The sequence below is a fragment of the Aptenodytes patagonicus genome, chromosome Z, assembly GCF_965638725.1.
Source record: "Aptenodytes patagonicus chromosome Z, bAptPat1.pri.cur, whole genome shotgun sequence".
Taxonomy (NCBI): domain Eukaryota; kingdom Metazoa; phylum Chordata; class Aves; order Sphenisciformes; family Spheniscidae; genus Aptenodytes; species Aptenodytes patagonicus.
The window spans coordinates 28,029,697-28,055,293 of NC_134982.1; the positions used below are offsets into that span (position 1 = coordinate 28,029,697).

The 25,597-nt window shown below is 45.0% G+C and overlaps 1 protein-coding gene across 5 annotated transcripts in view; it reads right to left on the reverse strand.

Annotated features, from left to right (window-relative positions):
- Nucleotides 1-25,234, reverse strand: part of IQGAP2 (IQ motif containing GTPase activating protein 2) — a 132,147-nt gene extending 106,913 nt beyond the window's left edge. For all 5 annotated transcript variants that reach the window (XM_076361611.1, XM_076361609.1, XM_076361612.1 and 2 more), the window contains exons 1-2: nt 25,171-25,234; nt 3,376-3,475 (exon numbers count right to left, since the gene is read on the reverse strand). In XM_076361611.1, coding sequence (XP_076217726.1) covers nt 3,376-3,475; nt 25,171-25,216 — 146 coding nt within the window. In that variant the 5' untranslated portion in view covers nt 25,217-25,234. The remainder of the gene's footprint in view (nt 1-3,375; nt 3,476-25,170) is intronic.
- Nucleotides 25,235-25,597: the final 363 nt, after the last annotated feature.

Consider the following 25,597-nt stretch of genomic DNA (forward strand, 5'->3'; position numbering starts at 1 on the left):
ATTAGCTGAAACAGTATTTGCTGCCATTTCAGCAGCTGCCAACTGAATGGAAAAACTCACCTTGCTTTACTCATTTCAGTCTGTTTATTGTCATTGCTATCTATAGCGTCCTGAATACTAAAAAAATCCTCTCCATGCATTCAGGTTTTATAGAAGCAAAACCAGCTTGCAACAGAAAACAGAAATCAAATACATCAGAGAGGAAGTTCCCACTCCCAGGTTTCACCCAGGAGGGCGCTGCTGGGAACAAGAAGGCAGCAGCCGCAGCTCAGGGCAGTTTCACAACAGGCTGCAGCACCTGGGGCCAAAGGCACCATCAACCCAGGCCCACCACCGCAAGCACACAGCTGGGGAGGGGGCCCTGTGCATCCCAAGGGGGCTGCTCCAGCGCTGGGGAGTAGGGGCGAGCACCCAGCTGGGACCCCTCCATTCAGCAGCAGCAATAGCCGATCCATCAGCTAGCACTGCCTGTGAAACTGCACCCCCAGCATGCTGAAGGGCATGACCCACCATGTGCCTACACCCAAGCCTCCCAAGCTTGTGCTGGTCTCCTTTTGCCGCAGTTTGAATTACGACCCTGTTGCTCCCTCTGAGGCTGCTATCTCACCTTCCAGAGTCCTCAGTTTTGTTCAGGCTCTGTTGTGACAAAGAAAATGCTATAATCATCTGCAAGCACAGAACAGAGACCGCACATCAACATGCTTTACCCCTAATCAAGTACACAGAGAGGGCAATAACTGGGTAGTGAGAAGAGATATGGCATTTTCTCATGCTGCTGTTTCACCAGGCTGGGAAGAATGCAGCCGTGCACCTTCACCACCCCAGCCTGTCCCTGTCGCCAGCCTGGGCCCCCCAGATGGCATTACTTGCCTCCTGAGGAAGCAGGGCTAGGGGCTACACAGCTATAAGACACAGGCATTTCTGCTTGTTTCTGCAAGTTTTCTGTACATGTTCATTGCCAGGTTGTTTTCACATGAGTAAGAGTCCATCTCGGGGCAAAGTCTCATGATGCAACTGAATTATCCCAACAGTTTGCTGTGAAAGGAGAAGTTTCCCTCACGCTCTCTTTTCCCCCACAGCAGCTCTGTCCACCCGAGAGCACCCCCAGAGCCTTCACCATCCCACCATCACCATCCTTTCCTCCCTAACAAGTGATGGGGTTGGTGCACTGAGGCACAGGAGGAGGACACTCCACAACATTGGGCTGCCACATCAGCTCCACCCGTGACAACCCAACCCCTTGGTGGGGGAAGAACAACGCCCCTTACACTGCAGCACTCATCCCCACTTCATGCATTAGCAAGCATTGGCCACGAACATTACCAGCAAATTCCAATTTTCCAAACTGAGATCCAAAAATGCTTCCAGGTACCTAACAGCCCTGGGAGTGACTGTTCTGTCTGCAAAGTCCTGCTGGCAGAGCTAAAGGAGCGTTTCTTCTAGAAAACTGCTGATGGCATGAACCCATAGGAAATACAAGGAAGAGGAGGGGGTTACTCATAGCAGATGCTAATTTAAGTCATTAATTGTAAAAATAACAACATTTCTTTGTGAAATATCAAGGGAGATGCTTCAAACGAACTAGAAGACTTGAGCTCCAAGTGACAAGTAGCCCTGGGAAGGGGGGGAGGGTGAAGAAAGCCAGGAAGATACGTTAGTAATAATAGTAGTAGAAGAGAAAAGACTGGCTTTGGAGACTAATTGTTATTCCTATCTTGCCAGAAGCCAGCAGGCAGGTGAGTTGCAACAAACCAAGAAGGAACCTTGAGTAAAGTCAAAGCTTGACACAGTGAGGTTTCCTGAGATGGTGGAGCTGATGTAACCTCTCAGCAAGCGAGATGGAGACCTGTTCGGCCCCCCTCTCAAGTGTGCGGCTGCAACCCATCCCCTTCCTCTTGCCAGCACTGATTGTCCTCTGACCCCTTGATCAGACTAGTCAGCTCACTAAACCACTAGAAAACTAACTCAGCAAAAGAGCTACAAATTTCCAGCCAGCATAGCGAGCTGACTCAGCTGACCAAGGGCAATCTCTTGCAACTGCATGATGAAGGCAACAGGAGTGTGCAGAGCAGGACAGTCCTCTCTGGCAGCAGTAAGACACTTGCCATCTTAAACATGTGAATGGGGAACCGCTCTGTAGTGGAAAGAGGAAGAAGGAGCAAAGGAGGCAGTGTTTGCTACAGCAAGTGGGGATGGCATAGTGAATAGGAAGTAAGAATGGCTGATTTTTATAACACCACCCCTAGGACAAGATTATTGGCAGCTAGCTGCCCCACGACTGCTAAATAGGTAACTGTCAGTGCCACGCAGTGATGGCAAGGGGAATGGTGCAGAAACAAAGCCCAGGGCACTGTTTTACAGTTGATTCCTGACTGAAGTACGCTGGGTTACTCCATTCTAAAGATTCTATGGTTTGTCATTGCACTGAGGTTTCCCAGCTTACACTACCAATCAGAGTTTCCTTTTCTCTACAGAAGTTCCTAGGAAAGTCATCCAACTGAAGTTTAGGACTAAAGACACCATCATCAACAAATACAGAGCAGAAGCAAGATACTTACCAGTGGCACCCAGGGCAATAGAGTACAACAGGCATCTTTGGAAAATTCTGACCAGACTGAATGTAAAATATGCTTTTACATACAATAATAGCAGCACTTCAAGCTACTCCAAAAGCACAAGGATATTGCACCTTGTTTCCTTGCTCCGTAGTTATGAAAACAGTTGAATATTTGTTTTGAGAATGAAGTGCGCATAGCACAGTACATTTGCACAAAGGTGAAAAAAAATCCCTGTGCACTTGCAAATCAGTGCTTCATCACAGGCTGTTGCTTCAAGAGATGAGTACTCCTGACCGATGGGTTAGAGGAACTAAAGGAAGAGCAGAGTCCACGTTATCTTATCACCCTGCCTGCACTTACCATTGAAACACTGAGATGATATGGATCATTAATCCAGTAAGATCCCAGGTGATTTTCTGCCATCTTAGCAATCTGAGTCGCTCCACAAGCACTAGTGCCAAGAAGGGAGCATAACCACACAGCCAGGAACAAAAGACCTTCCCCAGTTAGTCACATAGGCCTGACTCAGCTTCTCACAAAACCACAGCCTTAGGTTTTAGTACCCAGCCCCTACTTTCATTGAAGATGGTCACTGCAGTAACTCTGAGGAGACTGTCTTGATTGTTTCCAAATCCTTCTTTGAATTAAACTTTTCACATTGGGCATTAGTTTCTCATGCTGAATGCTATAAAATTCCAACGTTAAGTTAATCCAAGTAATTCAAGAAGTTGAATTAAAAGTTACAATGCTCAAGAACACAACAGGCCTGAACTTCTGTATTTAAAGGCCAGGTATAAGTGTGCTTTCATTTACTTACCTTTTGGCTTCTTCTAAGTGGCACAGATACTCATAAGCAATGTTCTGACGCCTCCTCTCATCCATTTCCTCCGCTGAAAGCCTTTCATCATCCACAATAGCTGCAAACAGAAACCCATATCAAGTTACACACGAGTCAGGGGTGATTCTTAGAGCAATTTTACTGAGAACCTAGGCAAATTACTGCAGAGGAGAAATGAAAATAGTCATCCATCCTCCTCAAAAGAGGTCTTTTATAGCATGGTGCACAAAGATATTTAGATCACCAAGAAAATGCTGTTCTCTGTACAGTGAATTCCACAAGTTTCACTTATTCAAAACAAAGCGTGTATTGCTTTTTGTCCATCACCTGGTTTGGGGACAGAATGGAGGACTCAAACACATGGGCCTGAGGCTGGGACCCAGCAGAGTTTCAGCTTACACATCCTCAGAGGGGCTTGAGGACTCCCATGTGGGAGCTCAAAGCAAGCAGCAGATGGAGCAGCCCCGTGCTAAGCAGAGCCTCAGCAGGAGAGATGAAGGCGGCAACACCCTGCAAACATATCTCAAGGGCAACTTGGGAACCAGCTGCATCTTCAGCAACCTGTGAGGCTGTGACAGACCAAGCTGCCTCCCACTGATGTGGCTGATAAGGGCTGTAATCAAATGAACAAGCTGTGGTATTCACATCCCTACTTACTGCTGCAACCACATCACCTCCCATAAAAGCACACTCCCAGCCTATTAAGGATGACTCTGTGCACATCTCCAGCTGCAAACGACCCTGATTATTAACAACTACTACCCCATAACTGGTCTCCCTCTCTTTATAGGGTACAGAGGACCTCTGTGAGCAAATCTGCAATTCTTCCAAATGTTTCTAGCAATGAATCTGAAGGACCATACAGTAGTGCTAACTTCTGGCTGAGTTTCAATCACAGCATGTGAGGCTTTTGGAAACAGCTTTCAGCATAAACCAGTTACCAAAATGACACCCTATTTATGCTAGCAGCTGCCAAAAGAGCTGGCCCTGCCCCCCCTCATGTTTCCCAGCCACATACTCCCATCACTTCTCCTGTCAGAGCCGGCAATCCTGCGGCTGCATCCGGGAACGAGAGCAAGGGGCAGCCCCCGCCGAAGAGCGACAGCTATGAAGAGACTCGCTTCTGGGAAGGTCAGGTCCCTGATCTGAGCTGCTGCGCACCTGCAGGCACGCCTGTGCAGGCACAAGGGAGGGAACGGAAATGCAGGGCTGGGCCAGCCACTTTCTGCAGCAGCCCACAAGCCGGTTAGCTGAGAACATCAAGATGCATCCTCGGTAAAAAAAACACAGGCCCCTCTCCTCCTCAAATGCATTGTGAGATGCTTTTTTAGTTCAACTGCCACACAGATTGTGCAGGCCACGAGCAAGTCTTCAGCATTTCCCTGATGCAGCTGCCTCATGTAATGGGTAAACACCTTCCAGTATCTGATACAGGCAATTCAAGTAAAAGGCATTATAATAAACCAAGAAGCTGGGCTTTATAAGTACATGCATACTTTGAAGGCTGTACCTCAGAAAAAACCAACACAGAAATCATCCCACATGCATTTACTGAGGACACAAAAGAAATGACATTACTCACCCACGTTTTGGATTGATGCTACCACACATTTGTTAACGTATCATATAGCTGCTTTAAGCTTTGTATTTTCAGTTTTAATCACCACAAGCATTGATATCTCTCATCTTCCTTTGCTTTTAAGATGGCTCTTCCTAATTACCCAGAAGTTCCATACACCGATAAAACAAATACGTGCCTTGCTCCAAGTCCCTTTTAAATCTGGTAGCTCCAATAAGCATGACTCACTCTAAAATGAGCTCTCAGGTACTGTAATCAGGTCATCACTTGCTATGAATTAAAACATTAGTTTGGAGGCAAACATGAGATGCAGGTTGTAAAACACTCAGCCTGGCAAACTGGCCATGGAGGCAGCTGTACTGCTGCTCTTGCCCATGCCACTGTCAGCACATCCAGGGCAGGCTGCTCCCACTCCCTGACACAGCTCCTCTGCTGCAGACGGGTCCTGGCTCCCCAGAGCGAGGGAGTATTGATGAACCACCACACTGAAATGTAATATATATCACTTTATTACTTATGACATTGAGCTCTATGGCCACTTTTCAAACATCATAGCTCTCCCTCAGCTATGAGAGCCCCACAGATGAAGACAAGTGCCATCAGAGGAGCCCAGCTGACCATCCTAGTGGGCTATAGCCCCGTCAGCCAGGATGGGACAGCCAATACCGGACCAAGCCTTCATCCCCCATGCCCTGCTCCACTTAGCTCATTAAACAGCCACTTACTCCTGCTCTCCAAACACAGCTCACACAGCCATAAGCAAAGCAGCAAAAAAGGCAGCTTGTCTGAAAGTAGGAGTAAGAAAACCACACAACCCATTTGATAAGTATCGGTCTAGGAATTTACCTGAGTAACACTGATGCTTTACAATCTAGTCCTGGATCTACACATCCACAGGTCCCTCCCATCCTCAACAAGGACATCCCAGATCAAGCAGCCCTGGCCAGCCTCAAATCCCTCATTAAAATTATTTGCAAAGATTGATTCAGGGGGTGGATGAAGGCACTGACAGATATTGTGGGATTGTAATAGTTGTTTTGCTTAGGAAACCCTCCAATAATGAGGGAAAAGGGCAAGAGGTGAGAACAAGTAACTTCTAGACACTAAAAAGTAGAAAACCCAGATCCTTTCTAGAAGAGATACTGTATTAGCAGCTTACAGGTAGGAAATAGGCTTCTTTCCTGTCAGGGCCAAAGCAGCTGTTTCTGGGCTGAATATCGGAGCACGGAAAAGGCAGAGCACAGGGAGTGCCAACACCTACAGTGCTTATGCTGGGAGGAGTCTCTTGCAACACCGGCCTCTGATAAGACTGATTACACGCTTTCCCCCTCCAGCACATACTGGCTTCAAAGCGACAGTGCTATCACATCAAATAAGCGGTTACAGACACTTTTAGAAACAGCAATGACAACCTGCAGGATAGAGGTGGCCCCAGGACTGAGCTGCAGAGGAAACTACTTTGAAGACCTGAGTCCTTAAAGTCTAGTCTATATATTTTGGCAAAGGCTTCAGTCTTTGACTAAGAGCCCTGCATATAGCTTTCCTCAACTTCAGACAAACACCCTATGAGTGCATCCATCAACCCAGCCGCACGAAGTTCAACACACAAACAAGCCTGGTTTGGAGATAGAAAGCTCAGTCTTTCTGCCTAACAGGGCAAATGTTAGTCAGAAGACTGGGAAACTGATGAAAGAATAAACACATCTCTGCTGTATCAGTAACTTCTTGATAGTGCTCAGCTCACAAGGGAAGAGAATGCTGCAATAAAGGATGTTATGGGGCAGAGTAAGCAGGGCTGGGCTTCACCTGAAGACCTCCAGCCCACTGGTAAGGCCAAGCAGGATCCAGGCAGACACGAAACGTTGCAACTGAAAAGGTCCAACTGCCACAGAACACAGACCACATGCACACTACATAGAAGCTATACAGGAAAAAAAGGCATCTAAAATAACATGATTCAATTCATCAATTTTGTGACTTTTGATTCAGAATTAAGAGGGATAATATAAAATATTCCCTCAATGACAGAATGTTAATAGTACGTCTGGACTACTGACAAGAACTAATAAAAATGCCAGTGTAGCTAGCCTAAAAGCTCTCAATTTCAATTCATTTTAGATGTTGCCACCCTGTTAGCCAACAGTCAATACATACAAAGCATGTGTGCTAAGACACCAAGTTCCCTCATTATAGATATTCCTTCATGGAAAAACACTAAAGGAAGAGTGTGTAGGAAACACTGCACGGAGCAGTGAGCAGTACTAAAGCTTAAATTGCCACACCTAATTTTGAACAAACACGAGAACAGACTTATTCTGGCACTCAGTATGATGCAACAATTGTCTAAGTAAATTCTTCCCACAATTGATTCAATGGAAATACAAGTCACATTCTACTAGCAGCTTCGTACATATTGTCATTCCACGTATTTATCACAAAAATAAGTCTGTTTACCAGGGAGCGTTCATAAATTGAGAGACATGAGCATCTTCCACCAGCTGATGTATCGCACTTATATCCACCCTCATCTTTGTCTGAAGTATTTGTCCTGTGTACCACCATCACAGAAGAAACAGAAGAACAGGTAAGGTAGTAGCTAGGACAAGTGGATGTTTGGGGTTTCGTTATGGATTGCCCAATCCAAGACAGCCACTCCAGTTGTTGGCAAATACTTGGAGCTTTGTCAGCTGCTGACCACAGGGCTGCCAACACAACCCAAAGTGCTCCATGCACCTACAGTCAACATGGCACAGGCAGCATTTACTGAGTCTGACTCCACATTAGTAGACAACATAAAAGCATTTCAACCTTCTGGATTTGAGTAAGTTTTCCAAAATAGGGCCACCACTTCTGAAGCTGCAATATAATTACTGAAACTAGTAATCAGCCCAGGTGTGCAAGAGCCACTGGAGCCATGACCTTACAAACAGTGTCTGGAAAGAGATTCAAAACTTCAGGTTCACATAAGATATGCTCAGTTTACACAAGAATTTTAAGAACAAGTGCTGGCTGTGTAAATGTTGCCCAAGTTCAGAGTTAACCCTCTTATCACAACCATGGCAAGGATTTTGGAGGTCCCAGGGTCACAGAGATAATCCACATCAACACCGAGCTTACTGGATGTCTCCCATTAGTATGTTTATACTTGAGATGACATTAAATAAGAGGTGTTTTACAGGTCTAATTTGCAACAGTTTTCAAATAGCCCATGGATCCATGGATTGTATTTTTAAATGAAGTTAAACTTGAAATTTCTGTAATAGGTAACCAAAGAGCATGCAAGGAAAAATAACATTTGTTTTAATTTCTGAATGCAAATTTATAGGACACTTTACAAGCCATAATTCTAAGTTATTCAGGGATAACAATTCCCCAAACAGACAGTTTTGTTATCTTAAAAAACTGAGGCTGGAAAAAACCCTGCAAAACCCATAGCAGCATTTAAGGCTTCCTGGTCATTCATTTGCACTCAGACATATGACTATCTGCAGTAGCTCAAGAACAGCACGTGGCTGCTTCTAGCTGGCAGACCCTTTAATAAGGCGTTTGCCACAGACATACCAAAAGAGTTCTTATACTGAAGAAGGCAAAGAAAGGAACAGAGGCTTTTATTTCCCAGGGCCAATCCCCCTCAGTTTCCTGCCACCAGAGACTTTTTCCCATGGAAAGTGAGACGTGAGCAAGGAGGAGGGCGGCTCTTTTGGCACCACAACAGGGAAGCTCAATACACAGGACATAACAGAGGATGGAAAGAACAAAATCCTCTTATGGTGACAGAAAAGAATTTGTAAAGTCAGGATTGAGGGAGAAGAAAAGAGATACATGAACAAATACTGTAAAATGCTGGAATAAAAGTTTTTCACCGGAGTATTTGAATTAAACATTAGCTAAACCACATTTTGCAGTCCCAGCTGTGTGCTGTCCTGGCCACGCAGTAGGCAAGGCAGTGCTCCGGTGCACTGGTGAGAAATTCTGCAAATTCTGCGTATCCCCCCCTCACACCTTCCTGCCTCCGCCACCCGAGCCCATCCCCACATCCCCAGTATTAGCACACTGAAAAGCATTTAACAGAACCATGCTGTAACAGCTGAAAACACAAAAACAAAAGCCGAGCCCCTCTTGCACAAAAACTCCTGACAAACACTTTGCTGGCCACAGCCAGCCCCAGTGAAAGCTGAGCCTGTAGGCTCAGCTGTAGGCAGCGTCCCATTTATGTCTGCCTGCACCATGAGGACGAGCTGCAAACGTTAAGCGTTTGCTATCACAATTCAATGCTGTAGTTTCAAGAAAAATCTAGTTGCATTTTATACAGTCAAGGTGACTTAAAACCTTAGGCTATATGAGAGCATGTAACTATTTTGTCCTAGTGTGAAAGAGGCCAATAAATACACTGCCATATTTTATTCCTAGTAAAATTTGTACTTTCAGGTACCCAGCATCCCAGGAGTGCCTGTCCAGGGCAGTTCAGCTTTGCGGTCACTCCTAGGTTGGCAATTCAGGTGCTGCTACTGCACCAACGCAGCACCAGCCAACCCCCATAACAGAAGGAGGTCTGATCTGGCAATGCTCTGAGCCAGGCTTCTTGCTACCTGAGCTGCCCTCACTGCAGTGGGGCAGGAGTTTACGGCACTGCCAGGCAGCTGGAAAATACATGGACAGGATTACATGTACAGATATCAGAAAAACACTGCTCAAAGCTACAGAGGCAGAAGGAGTTCCCTCCCGAGCCTCCACTCCCAGTATTGACTCATAGGTATCTAATGCAACAGTCTATTAAACATGCAGAAGAAAATATGCCAACTTTAACTATGTGAACAGAGATCATTCAATAGGCTACTATGAAAAAATGGCTTTATAGCACCAAACACCTATTACAGGTGTTCTGTTATTAAGGTATTTAGTACCTACAGGTCTATTGTTAGCTGGAAGACATTTATCTTTGGATGAAAAACTTAAGGCTCCAATCAGAACAGCTTTCTATAGACTTCCTCTGTCAAAAAGCACAGTCACAAGCAGCTAGCACATGTCCTACAACAATAAAACCAGATGGCCTGAGCCTTTTTCTATGGCTCCAGTTAAAGGAATTCTGTCCATTCCCTGAACATTTGCTCCAAGAAAGGGCTCTGGACAAAGGCAAACACTGTAAGCACTCAAAACCACCACAGCTGTGAACTTGGAGGGCAGCTTGAGATAGTAGACTAATACACTTTGTTAGATTATGAGGCTCTTCAACATGGCATTTTTCAAATCTTTCCAACATTGAACTACTCTCCCCCTCCCTTAAAAATGGCTATGTCTCTTCTAATCTAGTTATTAGGTTGTCCAAAGTATGCAGGCTCAGATTTTCATACAGAAATAACACACATCTTCTGGCCAGCAGACAGACATTATCTGCTCTCACAAGGATCACACAGGATCTACAGGGCCACCGTTCTGGACCAGATCTCACCGCCAGACACCACGCAAACAGGGAAAACAAACACACACCATTAGCATGGGAGTGTTGACAACAGAAGTCCAGTAAAAAGACATTCTGATGTAAAATTGAAAGTGTTTGCTACACCAGTCTTTCCCTTGAGCTTTCTCATAGAGCCTCATTCCTGTGCATTCACTCTCCTGAGTCCTCCTCCCCCCATTTCCTTGAAAAAGGTCTTATTTCAGTCTTGTGTATCTGCTGCCACAAGTCCAACCACATCCATTTACAGAGACTGAACAGTATTACTAATGGACCTTAGGACTATCATACCAAGGGGACGGTGATGCAACAGCAACCACAGCCTGTGCTCCTGGAGCCAAGTGTCAAAACTGCTTGGTTTTACAGTCTGTAAAGTGTCAACACTGGCAGAAGGCTGTGGGACTCCTCAGACGTGTCTCAAGATACTTGAATTCCCACAGAGTTTAGAAAAAGTGTCATTTAACCACACAGACACAAGATAGCTTTGGCATTCAGCAAGTAACCACAAGCACTGCCAGAACGTTTAACATTCATTTTTCTGCTTATAAGTATACATATCCTTTGCTCTACTTTTAAACCTCAGGCTTTCTACAGTACCATCAAGTGAGACTTTAGTAGAGGCAATACATGAAAAGACATTAAGTAGTTCTGACATTATCTTATTGTATAATGATACCAGAGCATGGCCACCTCTTTTCTAGTAGAGTCCTTTAACCTTGTGCAGAAAAGTAACACGATTCATTTTAACTTCAGTATAATTGTTCTGTATGTTTGGAAGAACAAGGAGAGAGAGTAATGGAATTGAAGGAAGTATATGAAAATCCAACTCCAAACAATTTCAGTTGGCTTCAGGCATTGCCATCTACAATTACAAACATGAAATGCAATTTATCAGCCTATTGCCAAACCACTTCCACCTACATTTAACTGCCAGTCTCACTGTTTCCAGCAATACTTCACATAACTCCTTAATAAAATTGTAACTGTTTATCTTTGCATATTTTGCTAGCTGGTCACCTCAAGGCACAACAGGTTTCCCCAAGGTTCAGGTGCTCAAAGAACACCTTTAAAATTCTAGCTCCTTTCTATGAACTACCCAGTTGACCTTAAAACTCTTTGCTAATAAACCCTCAGTCTATGTTCCTGAAAAAGTTGCAAGCCTAAGGAAGCACTCAGACTGATGAATCCTGAAGAGACAGTGAACACCGATTACAAGTTATTTCTCTCCCTTACAGGCCATCATACCTCCACTTGTCTAGTCCAAAAGCCATTAACATGGCCAAGCTTGAAGGCAGCTTGGAAAAGGCTACACTGGTAAGTAGTCGGTCTGTTTAGTTTCCAGACGCTTACAGCAAGAATGATGGTTTTCATGCGGGCTTTTAAAAAAAAAAACCAATTTTTTGAAAAGGCTGGTTGGTCAGATTAGCACGTCACTGGAGGCTTGAGGCATTCAAAATAATATTGCACATTCCAGCAGGAATTTCCAACAGGCTTTCCTTCTCCAGAGGTTAATTCATGAGGAAACAAATAGTAAAGCATGAAAGATTCCTCTGTCAGCTTTATACATTCACTGTTTTCTTAAATAAAGTACTTGTGATTTGAATTCCATGTATTTTTGACACATTTACCATTTGCTCCGTTCATTTCACTGGAATCACTTTAATCTGTTTGCTTTTTGTTAGCAATATACATTAACAATTTTCAATAAAAGAGCCAAAATTTTACCACATGGATTCCATTTCCTTACATTTTACCTACTGTGACCTCAGTTCAACTTAACACAAGCAGAATGTAAATGAAATAATGAAAAGGACAGTTTAATATTGCCAGGCTAGTAAAATACACTACTCAACTATGAAAGACACAGAAAAATGTTAGTGTCTACAGCACACCTCAGTATCAACCCTGTAATTGGGTTTAGTCAGGAGAAAAATGCTAAGTCTTTTGCCTACAAATGCCATCAAATTTATTTCTAGCATTAGAAAGTTTATATTTCATTTTTTGCTGAAAAGAATTGTAGGTATATCAATAAGTCAAATACATATACACACCTACATAAAAGGAGCAGTGACTTGTGGAGGGTAAAATACTTTGAAGATTACCCAAAAAGGGTGAAAAGCTCATCTGAGAGGCATTCATCCCTACGCAAGGAGCTGGAAGCAGAGGCACAACAGGTTAACAGCAGAAAGAGACGTGCCTGCAGCCTTCTGCTGAACCCCAAAGGCAACTTTCATTATGTGTAGGCACACCACCACCGCCTATGGCCACAACCCCACCTGTAAACATCTGTGGATCACGTACAGGGCAGAAAGCCACTGCAGAAGCCAAGTGGAAGAACAGGAAAGAGGGGCTCGAGACCACTGGGAGGAAGGGCAGGGCGCAGACTGAACTCATCACAGTGGCAGCAGGAAACCCAAATTCAGGTTTGTCTGCCCCTCATCTGTTCGCACATGTTGATGTTGACCCACGGCTCTATTGCACTCCTACTGCTGCCAGGTTAGATGCTCTGCTGTGCAAACAGCAGCTAAGATCACCCTAATTAAGTTGAGTCATCTTAGACAACACGCAGGACCAGAATAAAATACGAGGCTTACCGTGGCAAAGGGGGACCCTAGGGACTGAAGAAGCTAAGCATGTCTGACAAGAGCCACTGACGCTTCGCCAAAAGGCAAACTAGTTGAAGTCCACAACATAAGTCCAGAGCATAACACTAAGGTTTTCAGTCACTGTCATTATTCTTTGGTAGAAATTCAAAAGACTGATGGCCATTTAAACAGTAACCAATTAAGATAACTCCCTGCAAATGCTGCACAGGATTTTTGGCTAAATCAGAACCTTGTCCAATTTCTTTTTCAAGTTTGAAAGTGTCAAAAAGCTCATCTGCATTACAGTCTCAGACCAAAACAGTGATTTATAGATACACTTATAGTAAACCCCTAGTACCTGGAGGCTACTTTTGGCTGTGAGAAAGGAGGAAGACAAGAACAACAGGGACAGGGGGAGTGAGAGAGAGGGGAAGGGAAGAGCCCCTCACACCTCCCGAAAAAAGTCCAGCACGATATTCTGTTTGCGAGAGAACAGTTGCCGAATGGATTCAATATTCAGATCTTTGGGAGGCTGACATCAAAAAGCTTCCTACCAGCAGACTCACAGTACAGTAAGCAGCTGGAAGAAACGTGGCAAGGTGTAGCTTAAACAACAGAAAAGGAGGATGGCAAGCAGGAACGCTGGAATGAAAGACAGAGAACCTGAGGAGAAAGCTGTGTCTGACTGTCACTGAGTAACTCAGACAAGAGCTACATGAGTCTCAGGATCTGAACCATAAGACTCAGGAGGACTGAAACACCTGCCTAGGAAAAGCCGTAAGCAAGAGCATCACTTAAGCACTGAGTAAATTTTAAATCATCATGAGAAAGTCTGCAGTGTAGAAACCCTCAGCCCTGACATCTGGTCTTAATTCTTCCTTTGACAATTCATCATCCCCTGCTTTTTCCCCAACCAGTATGTTCCAGAGTCCTTCTTCTACGAAGGTCCAAACAAGTCATCTACTTCACTCTCTCCATACTCTGAAAGGAACTCCGGAAAATACCTGAAATGTTGCAGTACATTTTTCCTTCAAGATACAAACACAAGCATGTGAATAAAAAAAGAAAAAGTATGCATGCCGTGAGGTTTGCAGCCTTAAACTTGGAGAACACATTTCCCTCTGACTGCCTCGCTTTTCATTCCTAAGTAACTATTACAGTCACAATATCCTTGAAGTTTGTAATTCAAATTCTTTCATTTACAGGCACAATGTTTTTTTTTTTTTAATCTTAGTGGGGAGAAAAAAACCTTAAACATTAGGGATAATACATCTGAAAATGTAGTTTGCACCTACAGATCCATAGAATGAGATTGAACAATTTTAATACAAAACATGGCTTAAAATTCACAAGAACATAAAGAAATGCTATATGATGCAGAACATCAACATATAGGTATAGTAAGTTTAGATGATAAGCAGGGTCCCTGGGCACCCAGAGGCAGAGACTGAACAGAGCCATGGCGGTTCCTGCCCTCCCTCCAACATTCCCAGCTCCCCTGGGAAGGCAGATGAGCTGCTTGTGAAACAACTCCCAAAACCACTGTGCACTCAGCAGCGGTTTCTGCAGCTGAGATGGCCCAGCACAAGCAGGAACCACAAAAAAAAGGATGGAGGTGCAGCATTAGGCTCACAAGCTGGGATCTCACCCTACAACCTCTTGGCCTTGCCGACTGTGCTGGTCCACATAGGTGCAGAAAGGCACAGGGGATGGAATCACACCTTCTTTGTTCCAGCTTCATGGGTGAGATGGTATGTTCTTGCAGGGAGAAGGCAAACTCAGTGTATCCACGCAGGTAACCAGTTCAGAGGCAGTCCCATGTCAGCAATGACCTCAATAATCACCTGAAGCCTGCTTGGCTGCCTTCACTCCACAGTAGGCAAGCAAGTGCTTGCAGAGTTATTGGAGTTGGCACCACTGGCTCCAGGGTAGCCTCCTCCCAGTGTTCCCTGCTAGGTCACTTCGGGAGCACACCACACAGGCAGGCAGACATGGCTTGTGGAGCAATTGCCCACAATGCTTCTGGACAATGCCAGCCCTTATTTCTCATTTACATACATACCCAGTAATAAGAATTGTTTTTTCCTTCATCATCAGGAGTTAGAAACATAGGAGAGAACAAAAGCACAAAAGATTTACATCTCTAATCACAGACCTTTGAGCACGGTTTGAAAAGAGCAGACAAAACCCCACCCTTCCACTCAGTACATCCAGAACCTAAATACTGAGAGTCAAAACTGCTCTGTGTGACAGTGACACATCTACCATTGTACATATCACTGCAAAATCATCAGATACGGAGTGAACCAGATGTTCCTCCTAACTTATCAATAAACCGAGTACTTCCATTTCCAGAAAAAGTCACTGACAGCTGCACTCACAAGATAAGTTTTCGCCCAGATCATACACTCACAAATTTCTAAGTATAACTGTATTAGTTCTGCTAAATTCATATTTCCTCTAAACTGACACAAAACTTTGTCAGTCTCATCTTGAAGAACTTAATTTTTCAGGTTACGTGCTTGTGTCTGCTCCATAGCCCACTCCAAAAAGTAAAGTTTGGATTAATGCAGCAAGTACTGACCACGGGCCAGCCTCCTCTCTGCCTTGAATCCATTTCCACTAATGAAAACACCACAGTGACAATGCTAAATAACAATCATGAATAAAATATCAGGAGCATATCGAAGCATTGTGTAAACACCTCAAAACAAGCATTCTCCTTGAAATAGCAATACCAAGACCACTAAAATAAAGGAAGCGTAACTAGCTTTCAATCACTGTTATGGCAACCATAGTACAAGCAACACAGATAAACTTAACATCAAATTAAGCTTTGTGTTTGCAAGTTTTGAAGTCTCTACCCAACAAGGAAATTCACATCCTCAAGGGCTGAGCACTGACTTTTATCATCTTTTGCGTAGATGCAGTGTTTCCTTTGTTGAAGCACTACTTCAAAAATCAAGACTTTTGCTAGGACCATTGTTCTTCCTCCAAGCTTTGCCCTGGTTTCCAGCTCACACCCTATGGTTAGCCTCTTATAAGGCATTTACAGCTGCTACAGGGAGCAGAACAGTCTGAAAAAAATAGCTGCTCCATCAGCAGTATCTTGCCCAGGTGAGTCTCTGCCATTCCTGTTCTATATGGGAACTATTTCCATAGAGACCCAATGTCACAAGAAGCCTTGTTTGTCAGCAGTTATTTCAGCTTCTCCTGGCCTGCACAGTAAAGGCTGTCAAGAGTGAGCACAAGCAAAACACTTCTACCTAATTGGTAACAGTTTTCATGCAAACTTCCAAGAAAATCTATACTTTATAACTTGAGGAAATTAAATTGAAATAACTTGATTGGATGTAAATTTGCATCTCAAACGTGCCCAAGAAGCTAGTGCAGACCAATTCTGCTACTGCTATAGGAGGCCAAAAGTCTCGACTGCTCATTTCTTCGTCCTTTTGGAGAGGCCAGATAGACCTGTCAACGGGCAGCATTTGCAGCCTGGACAGAAGCAGCCTACCAGTCAACACCCTCCCACCATAGTTTTAGGAAAAAGGATACATATGAATGTTTCAGAAATCCACCTCTATTTTTATCAGGAGTCTCTGTAAACATTTATGGAGCTACTTGATTTTGCTTAAGTGTGGCCAAAAAAAGGGGAAACTGCTGAGTGTTACTGCCATTGGTTCAGCGTTATAGGAAACACCAGCCCTTGCTTTGCCTGTTACTACCCACAATACTAAGAAATTTGATTAATTTTGTTCTAAAATAACTCACATCAGTGAAATCTTCAGCAAAACCATGTGGTGTTACTTCTCATGATCTGTATAAAGATAGAAATTGGAGCACAAGCAAGGAGCTTGTTTTACATGTGATAAAATCTGTATGTTTTCTGGAGCATTCTAACCTATTTGTTAAACATCATTACCATAGTCAGAGGTAATGTAAATTCAAAGCAGCAGGCAGTCACGTCCAATCCTTGCAGGTAAGCTGTCTACCCACCTTCAGTAGTCAGCTGCCGTGCAACTTCAAATGCCAAACCAAGGCTGGTTCATCTACCAGCCTCCACTAAATCACAGTGAAGAAATCCGTGCTCTGCTTTGGTCTGAAAAACAGTGTTCAAAACAACTTCTGAGCTCAGATATAGTGAAATCACATTTACTGTGTGCCTGGTTTTGTAGAAACAGCTGACCATTTTTCCTTGGTAAAAGCTGTGTCCCAGATTCATCTAAACATAATCCCTGCTCTCCCCAGGACTCTTTCGTGTTCCTTTTCAGTTACACCGCCACATATCCATGCTGATATTTCAATGCCTTATTTATTCTGCTATACTGTATTGAGAACATATGGAATTTAAGACTTGTTTACCACTAAACAGAGGCTAGCCAGCTATTGATTGGGTAAATCAGTTGGGCTTGAAAAACTAAAAATCCCAGAAATAAGCAGCACATACCGCAAGTCACATCTCATCCCTACAGTTTTGAGGCCCTGCAAGTCGAGTAATTTTACCAGCAGAAAAGGGTTGGAAAAGCATCTTGAATCTTACTTTATGTACAAAAAGCATTTATTTTTCTTTCTTGTTCAAGTAGTCTAGTGTTTAGACAGTTTCTTACAATTTTCTTACCACTGCGGCACTGCCTGGCGAACACTGCAGTGCCTTTACTGACACTTACAGCTTTATGAAACTACAGCGCTAGAGACGAAATTCCCTCAAAGACATTTCTGTAACTCAAAACTCCCTGGGCAACAGGACAGCTGAGAGCAGCCCCAGCCCTGGCAGGCAGCAGGGCACTGGGGTGGCAGCGGCACCACAGCAGAGGCACGCAGGGGGACACCACAGTGACACACGCTGCTCCTTCCCGTGTGCCCCAGTCCACGCTTGTGTGCTGCCTGCACATTTTGCTGCCCCACTGCACACGCTTTCCAGATCTGCATGTGCAGCACTAAAACAACTTAAATCAACTTGACCTGCCATTCCCCCAACCGCTTGTGCTCATCGCTGCTCCAGCTACTACACTGTGTTGGCAGACCTGCCTGCAGGTTTGTGCTGTGAGCCAGACTGGGGACCTAATCCAGCCAAAAATAATCCAATGAAAGAAGTCGAGGTTGCTTCTTCCACCAGCAGAGCTGACTGAAAGCACATGTGAAACCACAGCTTCAGGGTGCGGTTCCAGAGCAATTTAAACACATTTAAATTCTGGCTGCCACAGTCCCACCTGGCCAGAAAGTCCTCCCCCACCTCAGGCCGGCAGGCGGCCAGGCCCTGCAGAGGCCTGAAGTGACTGCAAATCCAGCAATGCAAATCAGCTCTGCAAAGAGAGATTAGCTTCCTGGCATTAAGTCTCCGTGCCATCGTATGAGCATTAGTGAGAGGTGAAGACCACAGCAGCCTGACAGAGCAGCTGAAGGCACCTCAGCAGGTTCAGGCTGCTGAAACCTCACCAGTTGCAGCAGTCTGGAGCAAGGCGGGAGCTGGGATCCCGATGTAATTAACACAAGTTAAAAACAGCAGCTTCTCTCATGACAGAAGATGACCCTAGATACAGGATCATGTTTTCAGCAAAGCAAACCTGTGTCCTTGTTTAGTTTTCAAGCTTTTTACCTTGTTTCTAATCAATTCAACCAGACTATTAGACACAGATATTCCCTGTACTTATCTATGATTCCCCAAAAAACCTTTGAAACACCCCTTTAAAAACACAAGTAAAACATTTATTGGCCTATAGTTTGACCTTACAACCCTGTGAAAGAGTGGTTGCCTTAATGAAGCACATTTCTGTACAGAGTTTGGGCATTTCCCATTCCAACTGCCCCTGGATTAATCTGTGCTGTGCTCCTAAAAGGTGTGAGGCTCCGATCCTGCAAATATAACCAGTGTACTGAGCAGCTTTACAAATCAAGCACAAATGCAGGAGGATACCCTTAACTTTCAGGAGCAACAGCCAGTTGAGGATGGATAGCACTTGCCAGCAGACTTTGGAGCCTGGTAAGAATCGGTTTAAATACCTTGCTAGATGCCACAAAAGCTTTTACTGCACTTTGAAAGAAGCAGGTCAGAGTCCACAGGGGAGGACTGGTAGAAACCACATCCTTCATCACCCACTTTAGCTGAAGCCACAGACTGCTTAGCCTGATACACCTAAACCAAGAGAAGCACCTGGGATAAGGACAGTAGTTTCTGCCAGCTTTGAAGCCTGGCTGGCAGGCAGGACAGCACCACACCTTGAGGCAGCAGGTCCTTAGGAGCTGGCAGCGGTTTGCCAGCAGTTGTGAGTCAGAGCTGTAAGGTGCTCCTTGAATCTAACTCCTGAAGAATTTATACCTGGCTGACCTCTTAACTTGGGCAATAAGTGATAACAAAGAACTGACATAATTCCTCCAGGTAAGTGTTTCTTGCTAGTGCATACTCATTTGAACAAAACAGTAATTTAACACTGGAATCAGCCACCTGCATAGGTTCTTAATAGCTGTTTATGTGCTTACATGTTTCAAAAGGTATTTAGGAGCTGTGCAGAGTTTGTATGAACACCATCTGATTTGTTATCTCCCTTGATGGGGAGCAGGAAAGTTGATCTCCAAACCAAAGCATCCCTTTTCTCCACTCCAAAGACCTCCATGCGAGGACCATAGCCCCATCCCCTCCCTCTCCTGCCACATAGCCCACCCCGACACCCTGCCAAGCCCTTGGCCACCACACAGGAGGCAGTGCCTGCCCACCAGCCCATCACCACCAAGGACCAGGCTACCCTTGGCCAGTGCCACAGCAGCTGGCAAAATACAACAGGAGCAGTGCCAGGAGCAAGGCGTTAATCACCAGCACAAACCTGCCCCTGTGGCACGTGCTCAGCAGGCCCCTTCTCCCCCCAGCTGTGACGATAAGGCAGTACGCATCCTGCAGACAACCCTCTTCAAAGCCCAGCTGGCACCAGGCTGAAAAGGACATCATTGTTTTCCGAAGGTGAACACAAGCGCTGAGGTGCAGGATGTGCTGACCCATGAATGAGCTGTGCAGGGCCCAGCTCGTGTCCCAGCCCATCATCAAGGATCGGCAAAAGAGGTGCCTGCAGCAGACACTCCTCCCCACTTGCCTCCCCTCCCCAGGGTGTGGGCACCCGCCCCCTGCCCTCCCTGATCTTGCTCCCCAGGACTGGGTGGGCATCGCTTTTCCCCCCGTCCAGTACCTGTGCTTTGATTCCACAACATGTGGCAGTTCAAGGATACCTGTTCCAAAAAAACACCGAAACAGCCTGAACAAGTGAAGCAAACACAGCAGGTTAATCATTTCCTGCAAGGAGCAGAGCACAGGAGAGCACGCTCGCTTATCATCCCACTGAAACATGACCCACCAGTCCTGCCTATCACTGCCAGGCATTTTTTTTTTTTCCACCTTACATGTAAGATTATTCCTAGTAAATCATAGTCAGCTTGAACCAGCAACAGGATCAAGCAAATCTTGAGCCAGAACAACTACGTAACTGAAACACCACTTAACAGAAGAAGCAAGCTGCAGATCTGCATACTTCCTGTTCCCTGCCTCGAGTATTGGACTTGATCTAGCACACTCACATGTGCTATAAATCCCGTTTCCAGCGCAATAGTAATACTTCCTGTTTCAACAACATTCAAGTAGCTTTAAGCATGCTGTAACATAGCTCTGTCCTTTCTTTACCAACAGACTTTGGGGAAGATGAGCCTGCTTTGTACAAAAAGCGCACAGAGAACCACTCCTACCAAATGAATTACGTGCACTTGGTTAAACAAAGCAGTTAAACTTTTCAAGTTCTCATTCAGCAGTTTAATTATTAGCAACCTACAAAAGGGTGGAAGAGATAAACAGTGTATTTGGTTGCCAAATTACACCCATCAATAAAAAAAAGAAGAAAAGTGTTCTCATAAGCCACAAGTACTACAAAAAAGTATACACCCAAAATAATATATATGCATAGGATACAGTTAAGCTTCTTTTTTTTTTTTTAAGCTTTAAAAACCCCATCTGTTTTCACTTAGAAAAATCCTATGGAACTTTTACCAAAAGATTTTTTTCCCACTCTTCAATTGAAAAATAGCCATTTGTTTTCCTGCGCTTAATAGACATGCCGACAAATTTATAGTTTCTAAAGTTAAACACTTTTTGAAAAGCCACCGGTTTGCAAGCTTTCACATCCTGCCGAAGTAAGAAGCTAGGTGCAGTTTCATAGAGAGGCGTAGGCAGTGTTTCACTTTACGTTTGCCCCATCTGTCTCCACAGCCAGGGCAGCTCTCCCTAACAAAGCTTCATGCTGCTTATTTGTCTCATCTCCTAACTCCTAGTGCCAAACAGAAGCAGTCCTGGGAGCCAGGACCAGAAGTACAAGCAACACCCTCATCACTGGATACCAAAGTCAAGTTTCCCCCATATTTACCCATCTATGCCCAGTGAAACAGCTGGCTTTCCAGCTTTGGTAGGAAAGATGAAGACTACTTTAGCTGCTTGTCTCCAAGGGATGTGTTTGATGATGCTGAAGTATGTAGTTTCTCTCCTACTCCATATACAGGGACCTGGGGCATACGTTAATTCAGCTACTCTGAGCATGGAAATGCCTGAAATCCTTTGCAAATCCAGACACTCATGGCCTCGCTCACTGTAGCTTTATTACATTCCTGGAAGTGTGGTGAAGCCATTCAGGCATTTCTTACAAAACTTAAGTATTCCTTTCTGCACACAGGTTTCAGGGAGACCTAGCTATAAAGGACCTGAGAGTGTTAGGGAAAAGGCATTCTCGAAGATACACCGCTGCCTGATTCGCTATCTTCCTATGTTCAAAACTTCACAATTAATCTGTGAGGCACATCCAAGATTTATAGTTTTTCTCTTCATCATCTTCAACAGCACCAAGCATTTGTGTCATAAAAATAGCTCATACCTCGAGTTGTGTTACAAGTCCCAATTCTCTGCAATTCTGTGAACCTCTGCATCTGATTGTGGAGGGATTGAGAAATAAACCAGGCAACAGCTATAGCCAGACTGGAAACCAGCTACGTAAATTCAGTTGCAGTGTGCCTGTTAACATGGTTTCTGCTGTATAATCTGCTTCCTTGTGCTTGTATGATCTCACTTGAGTTGGTGCTGGACATGAATATCTGAAAGACTCAATAGAGCACCAAGAGAAATCTCTTTCACGTCTTTTTTAAGCTATTCGCAGCATGCAGAGTTGGAGGCACCTTTCAATATGCGGTCCAGGAAGCCACAAGTCTTTGGCCCTAACCGGCTAAGAGAAGGCTCAAAGACTTTGCTCTGAGCTCCTGTTTCTCCCACGAACCATGTTCATCCTGAACTAGCACCCACCCAGAAAGGCATCCTCTTGTTTGGTTTCATTCAGTGATTTCCTGACTTTAAAGACGAAAACGATCAGCTTTAAGAATTTTTTCTAGATGCCTATCTCTGAGTTACTACATCAGCAAAACTTGTAATGCAAAGCTAGTTTTTAAGTTAGGGATATGTCTTCCCAGTTACCCACTTTGTGCTACAAGGTCTTATACCCAGGGACACTTTTTTCCCCAGTGGTATCCATCAGGCTACAAAATGTAGCCAAGATTTGCGTATGTCTTCCTCTCTAGTTATCAAAATGAAATGCTACTGAAAACCATGCACTGGTTCATATATTTCCTAGTAGAGAATTATGATAGTAAAATGCTAACCTTCTTCAGAGCAACACACAAACTCTGCCAGGACCCTGAAGCCAAAGTCAAAAGTCCAAGTTAAGTTAAATGTTTAAAACAGTACTAGGTTGCTAAAGCAAGGAGTCTTAGCAATTTGATAGCCTAACTTGGACAACTTATTAACTCTTCTAGGAAATACAGCACAGATGTGGTGTTCAACATAGGGACCTGTTTGCCAGTTATCCAAAGTGCAGTTTTAGTTATACAGAGAACCTACAACTTACGATGGGCTTCCTAAGAGCTCAGATAATGCTCGTGTAAGTTTTCTAGTTACGGAGCCTTTTCTTTTTTCAGCTTTTTAAGATGCTGCTTCTCTCCTCCTCCCAAAATGGCAGGCAAATACAGTGTAGATAAAGCATATTTGGTTTTCTAGACACAGGCTAAGAAACCAAACATGCACCCATACTTGTCATATCACTACAGACAAGGCTATGGTTTGTTCTTTGGTGGATGGAATTCTCTGTGGAGTTCTTCGCTGTATTTTTTTTTTAAATATAGGCATCGATGCCTGGCATATTTGAGGAGCCTTTTCCCAGTTCCTTGAAAGGAATGTTGTCTCAAAGGTTCCGGCAGCAAAAAAAAGAGGATGCAGTGTGGTACAGCAGCCACAACCTCTCACTCAGAGAAGGACAGTATAGCCACTGGAGCCCAAGAAAGCAGGCAGCATCGGTCAGAGGGGAGGTGGCATCAGAAAAGCCAAGAAGGATGCTCTCATCCGCTCCTCTCCCTGGGACAGAAGACCAAACAGCAGGAGGGTGGCTACAACTCAAACCACCAAGTTCTCCCTGGTCACTGCAGTAAAAAGGTCTGAACTATCATAGCAAAGCATAAATACTGAGAGGACAGACCATCTCATCAAAACTATATTCAGCATCCTTAATGTGGTCATTCTTTCCCCAAAATAAGTAAGGCCTGAGATTCTTAAAACACTCTAAGCAGCTCTGGCAATAAGGTAAATCATCCTCAGCACCCAGGCAGGAACCAAGGCACACAGGATGAGCCCTTTGCTTTAAGTCAAAGCCTCATCTTTGATCATATTGGACTTTATGGCAGACTAGCAAGTGCCACATGTCCAGACTCACATGTTCTGATACCAGCCAGACCAGATCTGCTCAAGAAAGCCCCTGTTGCTGGGGGCCTGATGGGCACACCACAGACATTCGAGGAGTTTCTGCATGTCAGGCAAGTGGACAAAGCACCAACCTGGGGCTGGAGCACCATGCGGCACGCTGCCCGGACACTGCCCTACTGCACAGGCAATGGCACAGCAAGCGGAGATGACTGGGAGATTAGCTTCACAAGCAAAATATTCACCTTTGCTAACTACCTACGTCTCCAGCAATCACTCCAGAAAATGTTATCAGCACTGACAACTGTGAACACACCTTCAAGAGTCTCTCATCCGCCTACTAGGTAGTGCAACTGAAAAAATAAAACCTACAGGCAGGGTCCATAGACTGCCCCAACTGGCAGGCATCAACAGAGGAAAATGCTCAGGAAGGCACAGCATCCTCCAAGCTGAAGGTCTCGCTGCGAAGCACCACCTTTTCTGTCCACCCTGGGTGGAAGTGAGGTGACCCCTAACATTATCAAGGGTTTTTGTGCTTTTTTCTAAAAAGGGGTTTCAGAACCAGTTTTAAACAAAGCTGCTACGCTAAGACCTGGGAAGCTGCTCATCAGACCACAGGATACCAGGGCTGTTGTGAGCTTTGCAAATAATTAGCATGTCCACATTTTGTGATGTCTGAAATATTAGAGGCATTTCTTATAGGGATGGCAAAGCCAAAGGCTTGCACTGCTCTGCCCGCAGGAACCAGGAGAAAGCACAGCCCGGTGCAGGACCCCAGTACGGCACCGTGCTGAGGGAGCCCTGCAGCGGGAGGAGGGAAGGTGCTTCAGGGCTTTTCTTAAATACAGGTTTGGGAAGCAAATACACCTCCTCTGAAAAGAGTTGCCTGGTACCTGCACTGCTTCTCGCCTCACCCCAGTTATTATTTAAAGTTACGATGTTCTAAGCCAAAATTATAAAATTAGAAAGCAAGGTTTTAATTTTATAATCCGAAATTCCGAAGTGATAATCCAAAGGTTACAAAGTTACAAGCCGAAGCTATAGCCACAATCTCAAGTTATACAGTTAAAACGCAAAGCTCTAGCTCTAACCTAAAACTCCCAAGTTGCAATGCGAATTACAGCTACAATCCATTCAGAAAGTTTCAGAACAAAACCAGCCCCATGAAAACCTGTCCGAAACCCGGCCGGAGCTCGCTGCGAGCTAACCTAAAACAAGCCGGAGCGCTGCGCGCTGCAACGGAGTCTGCCGGGCGGGTTTTATTTTCCCTCAAGTCCCTCTTTTAATACTGAACCGAGAAAACCGGCAAGGCGGGGGGGTGGGGTGGGGGGCTGGGAACGGGGAGGGGGGGAAAAAGCCTGAGGCGCCCCCCGCTCCCCCCGACCCCACTCACAGCCGTAGCGGGGCCGCTGCAGGGGCGCCAGCTCCTCATGGTGCATCCTGCCGCCGCCGGGAGGGACGGGGCCGGCTGCCGCCCGCCCTTCTTATGCGCGGCCCGGGCCCCGCTGATTTGCTGCCGCCCGCGGCCGCGACCGCCCCGCGCGGGGCCGAGGCCACCCGGGGCGGCTCCGCGCAGGGCCGCGGGGCGCCGCCGACCGGGAGAGGCGCGTGTGCCGCGGGCGAGGCACGGCCAGGAGAAACAAAAAGGGAAAGGGAGAAAAACAAAGAAAAAGGGAGGGAAGAAGAAAAAGAAAGAAAGAGAGAAAGAAAGAAAGAGAGAAAAGGAAAAAAAAAAAAGAGGCAAAAAGGCGGGAAAAAAAAGAGGCAAGAAAAGCAAAAAACCCTGAAACCAAAACGTAAAAAAAAGCCCCCTCCTCAAA